Genomic DNA, 15,681 nt, shown 5'->3' with positions numbered 1-15,681 from the left:
TGCGTAACCGATCATAATGCGTCGGGGAGAAGCTAATGAGTTTCCCTTAGAGTAAGCTAGATTTGTAAAATATAGCTCAGCAAGGGGCCTAGATCAGTATTGTTGATGGAAGCTAAATTCAAATGTGTAAAATACTGGCAGTTTTTATCACTGGTTCCTAATTCTTTGTTTTCTTTTTCTCTTCCTTCCTACCCACCGCTCCCTTCTAGGACCTATATCCAGACTTCGCCCAACACTGCAGGGTCCAAGAGAATTAAAGAAATTTAGAATGACATGAAGAAGATTAGTCAAGGATTGTAGGCTTTGAGGACAAGCCCCTCAGTGAGGAAGCACAGACAAGCTCCCGAGCTGTGTTTGCAGGAGCGTGTGTTGGAAGAAGATGGCGGATCCAGGAATGATGAGTCTCTTTGGCGAGGATGGGAATATATTCAGTGAGGGCCTCGAAGGCCTTGGGGAATGTGGCTACCCTGAAAACCCAGTGAACCCCATGGGTCAGCAGATACCCATGGAACAAGGCTTCCCCTCCTTACAGCCACCCCTTCATCATCCTTCCACCAATCAGAATCAAACCAAGTTGACCCATTTTGATCACTATAATCAGTATGAACAGAAGATGCATCTGATGGATCAGCCTAGCAGAATGATGGGCAGCGCCCCTGGGAACGGGCTGGCATCCCCGCACTCGCAGTTCCACACCCCTCCTGTTCCCCAGGTGCCACACGGAGGCAGCAGCAGCAGCAGTCAGATGGGAGTCTACCCCGGCATGCAGAGCGAAAGGCATGGGCAGTCTTTTGTGGACAGTGGTTCCATGTGGGGCCCGCGGGCCGTCCAGGTACCAGACCAGATCCGAGCCCCCTACCAGCAGCAGCAACCGCAGCCAGCTCCGTCGGGGCCGCCGGCACAGGGCCACCCCCAGCACATGCCGCCGATGGGCAGCTACATGGCACGCGGGGATTTTTCCATGCAGCAGCATGGCCAGCCGCAGCAGAGGATGGGCCAGTTTTCCCAAGGTCAAGAGGGCCTCAGCCAGGGAAATCCTTTCATTGCCACCTCAGGACCCGGCCACTTGTCGCACCTGCCCCCGCAGAGCCCCAGCATGGCCCCTTCCCTGCGGCACCCGGTGCAGCAGTTTCTCCACCACCCCCCTACTGCTCTCCATGGGGAGTCCGTGGCCCACAGTCCCAGATTCTCCCCAAATCCTCCTCAACAAGGGGCCGTCCGGCCGCAAACCCTTAACTTTAGTTCTCGGAGCCAGACGGTCCCCTCCCCTACTGTAAACAACTCAGGGCAGTACTCTCGATACCCTTACAGTAACCTAAATCAGGGATTAGTTAACAGTACAGGGATGAATCAGAACTTAGGCCTTACAAACAGTTCTCCAATGAATCAGTCCGTACCAAGATACCCCAACGCTGTAGGATTCCCGTCAAGCAGTGGTCAAGGACTAAGGCACCAGCAGCCCATCCACGCCAGTGGCTCACTTAACCAAATGAACACGCAAACTATGCATCCTTCACAGCCTCAGGGAACTTATGCCTCTCCACCTCCCATGTCACCCATGAAAGCAATGAGTAATCCAGCAGGCACGCCTCCTCCGCAAGTCAGGCCCGGAAGTGCTGGGATGCCCATGGAAGTTGGCAGTTATCCAAATATGCCCCACCCTCAGCCATCTCACCAGCCCCCTGGTGCCATGGGACTCGGACAGAGGAATATAGGCCCCAGAAACATGCAGCAGCCTCGTCCATTCATGGGCATGTCCTCGGCACCGAGGGAGTTGACCGGGCACATGAGACCAAACGGTTGTCCTGGTGTTGGCCTTGCAGATCCACAAGCCATCCAGGAGCGACTGATCCCCGGCCCACAGCATCCTGGTCAACAGCCATCTTTTCAGCAGCTGCCAACCTGCCCTCCACTCCAGCCCCACCCAGGCTTACATCAGTCTTCCCCGCCACACCCTCATCACCAGCCTTGGGCACAACTCCACCCGTCACCCCAGAGTACCCCGCAGAAAGTGCCTGTGCATCAGGTAAGGAGACTCCGCGGGGCCGCCTGCACTGCGGTGTGAGAGCCAGCATGGCCGCCTTGTCTGATTAGCACCGTGAAAACGGTTTCCTCGTGAACACCTTGAGATTTTAGCCTGTAGGTTGTCTCTACCCGCTTGACGGCCTTTATTTACTTATTTCCTAACTCTCTGGCTCATTCGTTCAAGAATTCCTTGATCCCCGTGTCCTGGGAATTGTACTAGGTGTAATGATGTAGTTGACTGAGACTAGGCTCACTCATCAGAAAAAGGTTTTTTTTTTTGTTTTTTCTTTTTTTTGTTACCATCTCTCTCCTCCTCCTTTCCCTGTCTGAAAAATACAGTGAGACTTGGTTTCCATCAGAAGTTTGTGTGTTAACATCCCTTACCGCCTTTCGTTTACCTTCTGTGGGAAGCTGTAGAGTGTGAATTCGCGTTGTAAGAAAGGACAGCGATTGGTGACGGAGAGGAGTTGGTTTGAGGCTTGTGCGCCAGCACTGAAGGAGCACAGTTAGCTTCCCCAGTTTATATTTACAAAGACATTTTTCCTCCTTTGTGTATTTTGGTCTTCGTGACCTTGGCCTGTGGAAAGCAGTGTTCCTGAACAGGTTTTTCTGAGTGCATGGTCATCCCCCAGGTCTGCAGGTCTTCATGGGTGGGGGCACAGTTGGCAACTTCAGAGCTGTGGGGCGCACTGCTTCTTCTGGGTGGACTTAGCCATTGGAGAACAGGGCCTGTGTGTGAACAGACAGCTGTCCCGGAAGAGGAAATTCCTGCAAAGGAAGACTGCTTGGGATTCCAGTCAAACGTACCTTAGGGAAGCGATCCCTGAAGACACTTGATGCGCTTTTAAGGTGATTCCTCAAACATGCACCTGGAGTTGAGCTTCCTGCATGGGGAAACGGGTCACTGGGAAGGTTCTGGCTAGGGAGAGCTGTTGGGATCTTGCATTCTGTTTTAAAGAACTGAGCTGAAAGGAGGACTTAGAAGTGGTGATCGTGCCGTCATAGGTCAGATGGGTGGCAACGGGAAAAGGACCTGGCTGTCCAGGATTGCAGAGACAGATGGGAGCAGAACAGACAGAAGCTGTGTGAAGTCAAGGGGCCGCCCTCATGGCGGATTCAGCACAGAGGCCAGCAGAGTGGCGCTGAGGCTCCAGCCGGTCCTGGCTGCCGGAGCGAAGGGACAGTTGCTCCAGTCTGGTACATCCAGGGTCTCAGGAGCAGTGCAGAGGTGGCCATGGCGTGCATACCCTTCTGCAGAGGTGGCACAGCTTATACATCTGGTGTGTAGGGCACAGCAGACTTCCTGGGAGAAGGAATGGTCAGCTCTCTGGAGAGGGATCTGGAGTCTGTCCCCACTGTTGCCTCCAGGGTGCTCAGAGGATGGCAGGAAACAGCCCACTGAGCAGCTGCCATCAGAGCCCAAGGTCCTGGTGAGGAACCAGCTCCTGGGCCAGCACTCAGGTTTCCTTCCTGTCTGCTCAGGGTCAAACACTCCCTGGTGCTGTTCTTAGGTGAGTCAACCTGGGTACCTCCAAGGCAGAAAAGCACGTGACTGAGCTTTGGGGAAGGAGTTTTAATCCCCGGAAGTGAAAGCGTTCTTAATAAAGAAGGGATCTTGACAGCTGGTTTCTGACTCCTCTCCCCAGCAGCTGGAAGATGAGCACAGTTTGTAGGGGCTTCCTGAGGAGACTGTAGTGGTCCCCGGATGAAGTTGCTCTTTTCCCGTTTTCAGGGTTTCCAGAGAGCAGTATCCTCCAGCTTATGAGCTGGAGGCCAGTGCAGGGTGCTATAGTCTGGGGATTCCAAGGGCACTGCTCTCTAAGTGGGTTTTAGACACGGGCGTTTGAGCTGTGTTCCTTTGCATGTTCAGTTTTGTTTGTATTTTTCTTGGTATTTACTTTCTGATTTCTGCTTAACCTCGGATCCTCTTCAGACCTTGGGGCAGTCAGTAGTTTTGAAAATGAAATCAGAAGGGCATTAAAATCCCTGTGTTCCCCCTTGTAGCCTGGTGATATCGGACAAGTGACTTAACCTCCCTGAACCCTATAGTTCAGTGACACAAGAAAAATGGTACCAGACCCAAATGTTAGGATCAGGAGGGGTGACAAACACCCCGACTGTGTTTATGGAGGCTCACAACAGTCTGTGCTCCTCTAGGCTGTCGTTATGATAACCTCTGACCTCAAGCTTCTTTTTATGATTGTGATTGTATGCTTGGATAAAATGTAAAGTTAATTTCATCTTAAAGAAACTGATTACGAACAATGACGTTTCACCTAAGCCATAAAATAGTATACTTCTATAACAAGGAATAAACAAAAGAAAATGTAGGATCAAAAGGTTTATTGATTGAAAATGTGCAAAGCTACATTATTGTCCATGGACGTATTCGTTAATGGAAGCGTGGTAAGATTTGTAGGGAAGTGGAAACTATAGCTTTGTAGTTCTTTTTCAGTAGCTCACGCAATGGTTCTGAAGCTTTTTCGGATTCCTGAATATCCATAAAAATGACTGGGAATGTAAACACCACAGAATTTACATCATGTGGGTTATTTGTATTGCTGTGTACTTACTGTCTTAGAAATTCAAACTCAAGTTCAAAGTTTGAACAGATGCTTGGTGTGTGCAAGTCCCTGGGTTGACATCCCCACCCCCATCCCTGTGCAAATCATGGTCCTGAAACAGTCGGTCCACTGCCTGTTTGCACGGAGACAAAGCAAAAACTCAGTGTCCTGTAAAGTCATGCTGCCATCAGGGACCCTCCAGAGTAACAGTATGGAGGACAGGACAGGGTTGGAACCTGAGCTTTTGGTAATAGTGCCACAAATTTTTATATCCCTGCCTTGGGCAACTTCCTGAGCCTCAGGGCCTTGATTTCATTATGTAAACGGAGGGGTCTCTCTACTGTGTTGTTAGCAGTAATGTCTTCTAAACGCACAGTGGGAACTCAGACAGTACTCTGTCCTGTAGAAAGTGTTCAGGGTTACCTGTTGCCATGTTTACAGAGAATTTCACTTGTTTTAATGGCAAACATTGTTGCCATGCTTTGACTTCTTGCTTTCAGGGAACATTTCTTTAAAAATGGAAGGACTCGCTATTCTTCTGGTTGAGGGAGAGGAAACAGCCTTCCTTTTAGGGAAAGAGCCCAAGCGAAGATACTTCACGAAAAGGCTAGAGAGCCATCCTTGGGGTGTCTAGGGGGAAGTACCGGTCCTTGTGGAGATATGGAGGATCAATGTGACCTGAGGGGAGGATGGATAGAGGATGAGGGAGACAGTTTAAGGCTTAGAAAGCTGTGAGTACAAATCGGCAGAACGGCACAGGCCTTGCACAGCTCACGTACTGACGTGCAGCATTGAGGTGCACGACACGCACTCTGTGTTTTGGGGAGGTTCACAGAGTGCGTATAGCACAGAAGAACACGAAGAGAGGGGGGATGGTAGTCAGAATAGACACCAATCCACACACTGTGCACTAGAATAACATGGAGTTCCTCTGGGGAGCTTATCTAAATGGACTGTCCCTCGTTATAGGCAAGTCCCAAATTTCTAAACGATTTCTGCTGCACCGCCCCAGGTGTCCTGTTTCTTGTTCTTGCAGGTGGAAAGTTCTGGTGGCGTTTTAGGATCTGAAACAGTGTGTTCTAGGATCAGTGTAATTTTGATGCGTTTGTGTTCCTTTCCTTAAGTCTTTCAATATATTTGCCATAAAGGAGAGCAGAAGTCAGGGCCTTGACGGTGGCAATAATGCTCCTGTGTCGCCCCACCCCGAGATTTCTAGAAATAAATAAAAGGTCTAAAAGAATCAGTGGCACTTTTTTGTAAAAAAAAAGTCTTTCTGTGACAGTCTAAGCACAGTTTTTTGGTTTTTCTTTGTTTTTTGGTTTTTCCGAGGCAGGGTTTCTCTGTGGCTTTGGAGCCTATCCTGGAACTAGCTCTTGTAGACCAGGCTGGTCTTGAACTCACAGAGATCCGCCTGCCTCTGCCTCCCAAGTGCTGGGATTAAAGGCATGGGCTACCACTGCCTGGCTTTAAGCACGGTTTCAAAAGCCTTTTACAAAACCTTCTCCTGGGAGCTTGAGTTAGTCCCTCCCTTGGCAGTCTGCATCTACCCAGTGTGGGGAGTGTCACTGACAACCACTTAGTATTTCTGTGGAAAAGTTGGCCATGTATCTCAAGCCACATGCGTGGGAGCTGTAGTTAGAGAATGGAGAAGAAAAAGAGCCTTTTTAGTGACCAGCGCATGCATCCGTGACGACTGCCTAGGATGTTGCTCTTGATTTCACAGTTGAGTGAGATGGGAAGTAGAAGTCGCCATGTCTTAAGCCGGCTTCTGACATCAGTGGCATTCAGGGATGTTTCCATGCGCACACACCTACGGAGAACAGGACTCCAGCTAAGCCTTCGTGGAGCAGCTGGCACCTGTGGGAAGCACAGTGGCCCAGCATGCTGGCTTTGGTTACTTCTTCACGACCCTTTGGTAAAGGTCCAGCCATGTTTTCCTTCATTTGCCTGCGGCGGCCACTGACCTTCACGCGGCCTCTCTTCTGGCTGCCTTTGCTCCTGCATCGGCTTCGTGAGCAGTCTGCCGACCTTTCCTTGCCTGGCATCGCCTCCTCCCCGGAGCAGATTTTCCTCAGAGGTCAGGCTTTTAGTGAGTTAAAAAGTCTGAGTTAAGATAGAAAGTGTAGGGTTAAAGCCCCATAAACTGAAAGCGTGAATGCCTTTGGGATGGCCGTGTCTCTTACGGTGGCTTCTATTTTGTAAAAAAGAAAGAAAGAAAGAAAGAAAGAAAGAAAGAAAGAAAAGAAGAGGAAGAAAAGGACGTTTTTCTATGACAGAGTTTAGTTCAGTGGTTCTCAGTCTGCCTAACGATGTGACTGTTTAACGCAGCTCCTCGTGTTGTGGTGATCCCCAACCATAAAATTATTTCATTCTACTTCATACCTGTAATTTTGCTACTGTTACGAATCATAATGTAAATATGTGATATGCAGGATATCTGATATTTGATCTCCAAAGGGGTTGTGACCCATAGGTTGAGAACTGCTGGTTTATTTTTTTCAGTTTTCTTTAAAGTTGGATATTAGGCCACTGCTAGATATCCCAAGGAGCCAGCGACTTTTATTAACTGTGTGTGTCTGTGTGAGTTTATGTGCACCACATGCATGCAGAAGCCCATGGTGGCCAGAAGAGGGCAGATGACTGAACAACAGTGGATCGCTTTTCCAGCCAGGCCTTCAAAAAGTTTATGCACATTATAAACAGACTAGAGATTGGTTAGCATAATTATGAGAGGAGTTTTCAAGACAGGAGTTCTCATCCTTCCTCAGGATGAACACGTATTCATGTTGCCAGGAAGCATCAATAGATTGAAAGGCTTGAATGTGTGAGAGTTCTCATTCCTTGCTTTTTGAAAGGTAGGTCATTTGTCTGAACTCTTAGGAAGGTTTAGTGGTGCCTGTCTTGTAGGGAAAACTCGGGTTTCTCTGGAAGGCCATTTCCAGCCATTTTCAAGATTTTAGATTCAAGTGGTAGATTGGTACTGCGATCAGTTCAAGTTCTCCGTTGTGTGGGCCTACTCTCTTCTGATGTCCTCATGAGAGTGGTTCTCCAAGGCTGAGGGAAAAGCCTTATTTTTACCAGAAATTCCCCACCCATTTATGTTTTTCATTCTCTGCTTGCGTGTTCTTTTAGCCGCCATTTAGAAGGGGAGTCTCTGGTCCTGTAGAACATGGTCGGGGAAGCATTAACAAGTGGCTTGGGAGAAAGTGAGGGGGAAAACCTTGGTGGCTGACCTGGGGAAGTTAAGTCTTAACTCGGTCATGTCACTCCGCTGTCTCCCTAGTTGAAGTTGTACATCCGTGGCTAGTTTCTCGGGAATCGCGAGGGAGAAGCCCTCTCTTCCCTTGCCGCAGCACGCACCCCTCGCCCCAGTGGCTAAAATCAGCGCAGAAGTCAGGATCAGATGTGGGAGGTACTTGTGCTTTTGCCCGACAAACAAACAAATAGCCCACTTAGTACCCGAACGTAGTTGTCAGTGCGGTACCGAGAGTGCAGTCTTACTTGAGTTCAGTTTTCTCTTTCCTTAGTTCTAGAATGTTTTCCTGGTTTCTTCTTTTTTACTTAAACACAGAGGAGAAGGGAAAGAGAAGCAGGTACAGCACCAAGGGACAGACAGTTTTACAGAGCTGATGCAGACACAGAGGGCCACCAGCCCAGCTTTATTTCTCGACCATTTCCAACACAATGAAAAGCGACGGTCAGGCAAGGTGGGTCCTTGCCTATTGTGTTAGCGTTTGAGTGTAAGCCATGACTCAGGCCGTGAGCGAACAGCCTGCGGTGTTCCCCAGTGAAGACTCGACTGTTTCCCAGCTACGGTACTTGACCTGTTCTCCAGACCTTTCTGGATTTTTGTTTTGTTTTTACATTGTAAATAATTCAGCTTCATGGGTTTCAGGAGACTCTTACGGCCCTAAGTATTGTCAAACCAATGCTGGTGCTTTAATGTATGAGCTAGTGTCCTTAATCAAGGAGCGTTGGGAAACCTGTGAGGGTTTCTGAAGGACACTGCCCCAAGGGAGTTCCTGGGAACAGAACGGAGACCCACCAGTTTTCTGATAGGCTGGACCACACAGGAATCCACCCTCACACACTGGTTTTCTTGGGCTTCTTTCTAGCAGCCTGGCCCTGGGTAGGGGATTAGGAGATTACAAATGGGTTTTCCTGCTAGTGATGAGACAAGGAACTTTAGATCACTCATCAGTGAAGGAGAGTAGATAGCTTAAAATTCTTACTGAATACAGGAATATTGAAATTAAAGTTCATTTCTCCCCTTCCCCTTTGAAGGCAGAGTTTCTCTGTATAGCCCTGGCTGTCCTGGAACTCACCCTATAGATCAAACTGGCCCCCAACTCAGAGAGATCCACCTGCCTCTGCTTCCCAAGTGCTGAGATTCAAGGTGTGTGCCACCACTACCCATCCAGACCAATTTTTAGGTAGCATTTCTTGATATAGATTCTTTTTTTTTTTTTTTTTTTTTTTTGGTTTTTCGAGACAGGGTTTCTCTGTGGCTTTGGAGCCTGTCCTGGAACTAGCTCTGTAGACCAGGCTGGTCTCGAACTCACAGAGGTCCGCCTACCTCTGCCTCCCGAGTGCTGGGATTAAAGGCGTGCGCCACCATCCCCTGGCTTGATATAGATTCTTAACCTGAACATTCTTTTTAACTTAAAAAGAAAAAAATCCTGTGAGATTATTCATAGGAATGGCATGTATGCTTCACCATTAATTAAATAAAAAATAATTTATATGTATGAGTGTTGCTGTTGTTTTCTTTTGTGTGATTGGTGCCTGCAGAGAAGATATTATAGTCCCTGGAACTGGAAATACAGATGGTTGGGAGCTACCAAGTGGGTGCTGGGAACCGAGCCTGGGTGCTGACCTCTGAGCTGTCTCTCCAGCACCTCACCATTAATTGAAAAGCTTTGGTCTGTGTGAAGAGGTACTAAACTCTGGAGGCCCCAGAAGTGGGCAGGGGAGGACTAAATTGGGGCATCTACCTTGTTCTCACCATTCTTTGAAGTTCAAGTGGGCAGACCTGCAGGTCACCCTTGAGGGGAGATGCTGCCTGCGCTTTAAACTGGCCCATGCCAGAGGGGACTGTGTTCTGACTGTGAGCACGCTGCAGAGGCCTTTCTGTGAAGGAGCACGTCTGGAGGCCGTGGAGGCTTTCCGGCCTAGCAGAGAGAGACAAGACAGGCTCTTCAGGGAGCTGTTCGATGGTAGAGTAAGGCTCCAGGCCATATTTCACTTCCCTTAGTTGTTGCTCTCCCATTAGTTGTGGGGACAGCAGTCATATGAAAGGAACACGGCCATCTACACAGTAGGTGCTGTGGCACCCCTGTGTTTAGTGTTGTTCCGACTTCGACATCTGATATGGGAGGCTATCCCTCTTCCTTGGAAATTATGGTTGAAGACTTAGCTCAGTGAGGAAATATTTCAGAGTTTAAATTTGAGAAGACCTGTGCTTAGAACAAAGCTCCAAGGGTACAGCTTCAGTTCCTACAAGAGAGTTAAAAATCAGTATTTGCAAAGAAATAAAGTCCCTAAGCTGGGGAACGGTTGGCAGAGAAAACAGAAGTAAACCCAAAGCCAGCTCAGAGACTATTCCTAACTTAAAAATTACGCAGACTCGTAGGCTGGGCATAGTCAGCCTTCTACGCGGAAGTCTTGGACTCTTATATGCTAACATTGGCCTTCAGTTAAATATGAGTTCATGCCTAAGAGTAAAAGTGGAAGAGATGCCAGTGTGCCCCTTTGCTGTGTCTCCTTACACCCCTCTGGTCCATCAGGTCTCTCCTCTCATCACTGGCAGAGGTTGCTGATGCGGGCAGGAGCTTTGAAGACAATGGCTTCGTGTGCACCAAGAGTTCATTGTCATGGGCTCTTCAGTCTTTGGTTAAGTCGTTCAGTATTCTTATGTCACTAAACTGTTTTCCCGAGGATAGTAAATGTACCAATTTCCCAGGATTATTACGAGAATTAAATGAGATGATGTCTGTCGAGTTCTAGCCAGTGTGTGGCGTGCGGTAAGTGTTCAGAAGGTGTTAAACCCTTTTCCACCCTTGCTGCCGCAGTGACTGTTGGGATTCTTCCTTGTTTCATTTTCTGCCCTTTCACCCTAGATTATGAATGCTTTGTTTTCGAAGCCAGGACATCACTAATGCTTTAAAAACCCTCAGATACTTTATAAGGCAAATGAAAATCGTGGTTTTGGGATGTGCGTGTGAAAATGGCCATCGTGTTTAAATCTATTTTGTTTTTATTGAATTTTGGGAAACGTAATATGTGTGTGTGTGCATGTGTGTGTGTGTGTGTGTGTGTGTATGTATATATGGTTCCATTTGTCTTCGCATGTTTTCCTGGTCTCACTCAGGTGAAAGCCACCCTTTGCATTTAGAACCTTTTAGAACCTCAAGTGACAGAACGTCCTGTGGAATCCTCTTTCATGATGCTTGGGAGCTTTGCTGGCTTCCCCACATCCAGCAAGTTAGCCCCCTGCACTATCTGTGGGTCAGAGTACAGCTGTATATAGTTCAGTAGTACAGAGACTTTCCACTGGCCTTAGCGCCCATGACCTCCTTCAGTCCTCTGTTGTTTCCGGTGTCTTCCCGCGTGTCCCCGGAACCTGGGATGACATCCCACCTTTGTGTCGCGAGCACTAAAGGGATAGCAGGAATTCAGTGAAAACCACCCGGTTATAGATCTCTTTGATGTTACGATAGTCTGATCTTTTGTTGTTGTTGTTCAAGAGTAACTTCATATGCTAAAAGAGGAGAAGTGGGAAGAAGAGGGCCTTACCTCTCTGTATAGTAACAAAGTTACCAATCGCCAAGAAGTCTATTCACATTTTCCCACTGCGAGGTTTAATGTTTGGGCACAGCTTTTACACAGCTCATACCGCCATTGCCGCACACGATAGACACGTGTTAGAACTGGGCCTCCAGGCCAGGGTTTTGTTTGTCAGCAAACATTAAGTTCTATGCTCCATCTACTAGGGTATAAAGGAAAAAAAAAACCTTTCTTTACCATCTTCAAACTTTATATGCTACTGTTTAAAAATACTTAATATATTTCATAGCACCTTTATATATTATAAGATTTTTTTGTTTGTTTTCTTCTTTTGACTTTTTGAGACAAAGTTTCTCTGTGTAACCCTGGCTGCCCTGGAACTCCCATTGTAGACCAGGCTGGCCTTATGCTCACAGAGATCCACATGCCTCTCCCGCCCTAGTGCTGGGATTAAAGACATGTGCCAACATCCTGCAGCTATTGTAAGCATGAGAAAAAAGTAAATTAGAAATCCTGTTACCCATCACATGGAGATGTTTATGAAAGTTTTGTACATTTGCGTATGTTGCTTTATTGAAATATAGTATTTATACAATCTGTCTATGAAATGCAACCTTCCTTACATATGAAAATGTCACAGAATTTTCATTTTAGTCCAGGCTGCTACATACTTTTACTGAATGCAGAATTTAAGTTTTAAGAAAAGAAAGCATTGTAATTTTGTGAACTGAAGTTTGTTGTGAACAGAAGTGTCCTATGTTTTCCAAGTTGTTTTGAAAGAGAGCATGCCCTGTTCTTTGATGTCAAGCTAGTCATGAGTTTTTGTAGAATCCCTGTGGCCTAGTCCTCTGAGACCTGATGGCATGGCCCTTGTGTTCTATTCTGAGTGTGGTGGCTGCTACCACATGTGTCTACTGTACCCTTGGAGCTGACAGACCGAGGACCTGAAGCAAAACCTTTGTTGATTGTTAATTTAGATGTTCACTTTCTTTTAGGGACCAGTCAAGCATAATAAAACAAGCCAAGTTTTTTAAATTACCGGAAAGATGCAGGTTATAGTTAACACTAGAACTTAAAAACAGAAATTAATTGTATAGATAGCTAGCGTAAGTTTTATTTTCTAGGTTTTTTTTGTTTATTTTGACCACAGTAAGAACTTGGTGTCTGTAGGCCCTGGTGGGTAGGGATAGCATTTAGTCAGCAGCACATGGCAGTGCTCACCCAACTCATTTTGCTGTGTTTGGATAACCTAGTTAATCTTGCTGACATGTTAGTCACTTGCTGAACACAGTGTGTTTTTAAAGAATGAACCGAACATCTGAATTTAAGGTCAGAGTGATGCTTTGGAAGGCTGTTGAAGAGGTTTAGTCACGTGAATGCTGTAAAGCATTTGAAAATCACGGCAGGTGCAGCTACATTGCTCATCTGGATTTTTGGTTTTCTAATTAGGTCGTGGACAGGACTTCAATCAGTAGAAAATACTTTGACAGGTCTTCAGGTTAGCAAGAGAGAACATTTTTGTGAGCATGTTGTGTAAGAACATGTAGTTCATTGCAAAATGCTTGATTTTTATGTTGTGTGAATGTCAACTTAATTTTTTCGAAAGTTGAAAATAACAATTTGTATCTCATTGCTGGAGAGGAGAGAGCCCTTTGGAAGCCAGATAACAATGCTGTGGAGGCCGAGTTCCTAACATTTGTTCCCACCTGATGATGTGTCCCACATCCTGCCGGCCTCGTGGGTGTAGCATTCTGTAGATGAGCCAGCCTCTCTCATGGAAAAGCTAGTCGGCTCTTCTGCTGTTGGGACACCGGAGCAACTCTCGGAGGTGTCCGCAATGGCAGCAGAAAGTGCACAGGAGTGGCTAACAGAGTGCATTTGAAAGTCTGCTCGACAGTGGAAACTTTAGCAAGTTCGTGTGTGGTAGCAGCTGTCATTCATCAATAGAGCAACAGTCTTCAAACTCTATTGCTGCCGAAATAATTTTTAAGTTTTAAAATTCCAACTTTATTTTTATGTTTGCGTTACTACATTAATGAGCATATTAAGACAGTATATTCGCCTGCATGGCAGCCGGGCATCTCCCTCAAACGGCCTTCGTTGCCTGGATGAAGTGAAGCCTATTTTACTGCAGTTCTGCTTGGCTCTTTCAAGACACAGATGAAGTTGGGGTTTTTATACTTTGGGACAGTGAACTGGGACACAGGAAAGGACATTTGGGTGAAGATAAGGACTGTAGGAAGAAAGCGGAAGCAGAAAGGAGCAGGGCCGTGTATCCTGGGTGCTCTTCAAACTTCCCTCGGGTTCTTTCTCCTGGTTGGAAGACCAAAGAGAAGGGGCCCTGATTCCTCTGGCAGCGCTCGTTAATGGCTCCTGCACAGCACCCGCATGGCTTCCAATGAGGGGTACCCCAGCTGCTGGTGTGGGCTGGTGGTCAGGAGAGTCTCACGTGCACCGGTGGCCAGAAGGAGTGGCTGGGTGCCTGCCCAGGTGGAGGACCCCAGAGAGATCAGAGCAGGCTGCAGGTGGAGAACCTGAGTCTTTCTGTGAAGAGGGACAGCTACCCTAGCACATTTCAGTAGGATAAATTGGCAGAAAGTCAAGAGAGTGGTTGACTTCTATGTGTGTTCTTCAGCACCGAGTCCCCCTCCGTTTAAAGAGACTGGACCCCAGCAGTAGGTACTGCTGGTGCCGAGAAGCGTGTGCTTGGGCATGCTCTCTGCCAGGCTGTTAGCATCATAACATCATGCAGAAGAGCATGCGTCTGCCCACTTCAGACAGCTGTGCAGCCCTTCTAGAGCCTTCTGTCCACCAGACAAGTGTCTGCAGCTCATCCATTCACACTTGAGTTTTGTCTAAAGCAGCATTTTTGGATGTTTTCATTACAGGACCTTCATGTTCATAACACTGACGGATCCTAAAGAGTGTCTATATTTTTGATAGTCGTATCTGTTATTGGCAACACCAGAAACTAGAACTGGGGAAACTGAAAACAAAACAAAACATTAGTTTGCTTAAAAGATAAACCATTACATTAACACAAGTAATATCTGAAATACAAAATCAGCTATTTTTCAACAAAAGCTCAGGCTTGGAGAGGATAGGTGTTTTAATATTTTTGCTAATGATCTGTGTCCTGTTTGCTAGAGGCAGCTGGGTCTGAGTCTGCCTCTTCAGCCTGTTGTTTTGTTTGAAATATGTGAAGGGTATCAGCCCTTATACACATATAATTATAAGAAGGGGGAGTATTATAATATCTTTGCAGATAATTATAGATATTCCTAAACTCTACAAGTGGTTGACTCACCTGGACTCTTAAATGTCAGTGAGAATGTGGGGGATAAAGCTGTGCCGATTAAAAATTTATAGACTGTTAATTAGAACGTGTGGGTCTGTACCCCTGCTCTGGTCAGCCTTGATTCTGCAGCATCATGCTATTCTGAAAATATCGGCTCCTTGAATCATGTTCATCTTTTGAACACTGATCCTCTCCAAGAACACTGATCTTTTGTTGAAAAACAGTTGTTTTGGTTTTTTCAGACGTTACTTGTATTAAGGTGATTTTTTATTTTAAAGTTGAGTAATGTTTTGTTTTCAAACAGGTACATTTAAGAAATCATTTTTGTTTTCGTCCTCAGCTTGTCAGAAATATTTAAGACTGGAAATGTGGTTGAGCCCTGAGGAGGAAGTCCCGATCAAGGATAGTCAGGGCTCCCTAGAGAGAGACCTGGCTTTCAGATCGTTTGTGAAGCCCATGGGTGTTTGCCAAATTCTATTCTTTGCTTGAAAGTTCATATTTACATATTGTAAGTACACAGGACCGGTTAACTTCCTTGAAGTGAGAAATTCACTTTATTTCAAGAAAATGCCTGGCCGATACCTGATCCAGAATCTCTTTGGTTTGTTTTTCACCCTTTCAAATTAGTGTTCCTTGAAGACAGGCAACCCGTTCAGGTCCAGTCACGCATGTCGTGGTGGTAGCCCTCCTCCTCACGCGTGCAGCAGCTCTGTCCCACACTGGCTGCCATTTTCTTCATGCCGAAGATCAAAAAACATCATGAATAGTTAAAAAACTCAATCTTTGCTGTTCTGTCAGGGTCCTTCTTAAGTGAGTTCACTTCTTTTTCTCAGTGTGAGTTTGTAGCCATAGGGACGACAGTGACTGCTAGTGCGTGCTGGCATGGTTGCTGGCATATGTGTCCTCGTGCCAGGGTCAGCACAAGCCAACAGAGACTTCAGACCATGTTCTTACATGTTACAAAGAAATCCTGTTTGTTATAGATACCCTGAAAGAATATTGGGGACC

General features: G+C 46.6%; 1 protein-coding gene across 5 annotated transcripts in view; it reads left to right on the top strand.

Moving 5' to 3' along the window:
- Chd7 (chromodomain helicase DNA binding protein 7) overlaps positions 1 to 15,681 on the top strand; it is a 179,431-nt gene that overhangs the window by 59,881 nt on the left and 103,869 nt on the right. For 4 of the 5 annotated variants that reach the window (XM_057790256.1, XM_057790257.1, XM_057790253.1 and 1 more), the window contains exon 2: positions 210 to 2,026. In XM_057790256.1, the coding sequence (XP_057646239.1) occupies positions 380 to 2,026 (1,647 nt within the window). In that variant the 5' untranslated portion in view covers positions 210 to 379. Of the gene's footprint in view, positions 1 to 209; positions 2,027 to 15,681 lie in introns of those variants that run through there. The other variant, XM_057790258.1, reaches the window with a different exon arrangement.

The sequence above is a fragment of the Chionomys nivalis genome, chromosome 16 (assembly GCF_950005125.1).
Source record: "Chionomys nivalis chromosome 16, mChiNiv1.1, whole genome shotgun sequence".
Classification (NCBI taxonomy): Eukaryota; Metazoa; Chordata; class Mammalia; order Rodentia; family Cricetidae; genus Chionomys; species Chionomys nivalis.
Note: the sequence above shows the minus strand (reverse complement) of the source record. Positions and strands in the feature narration are given on the sequence as shown.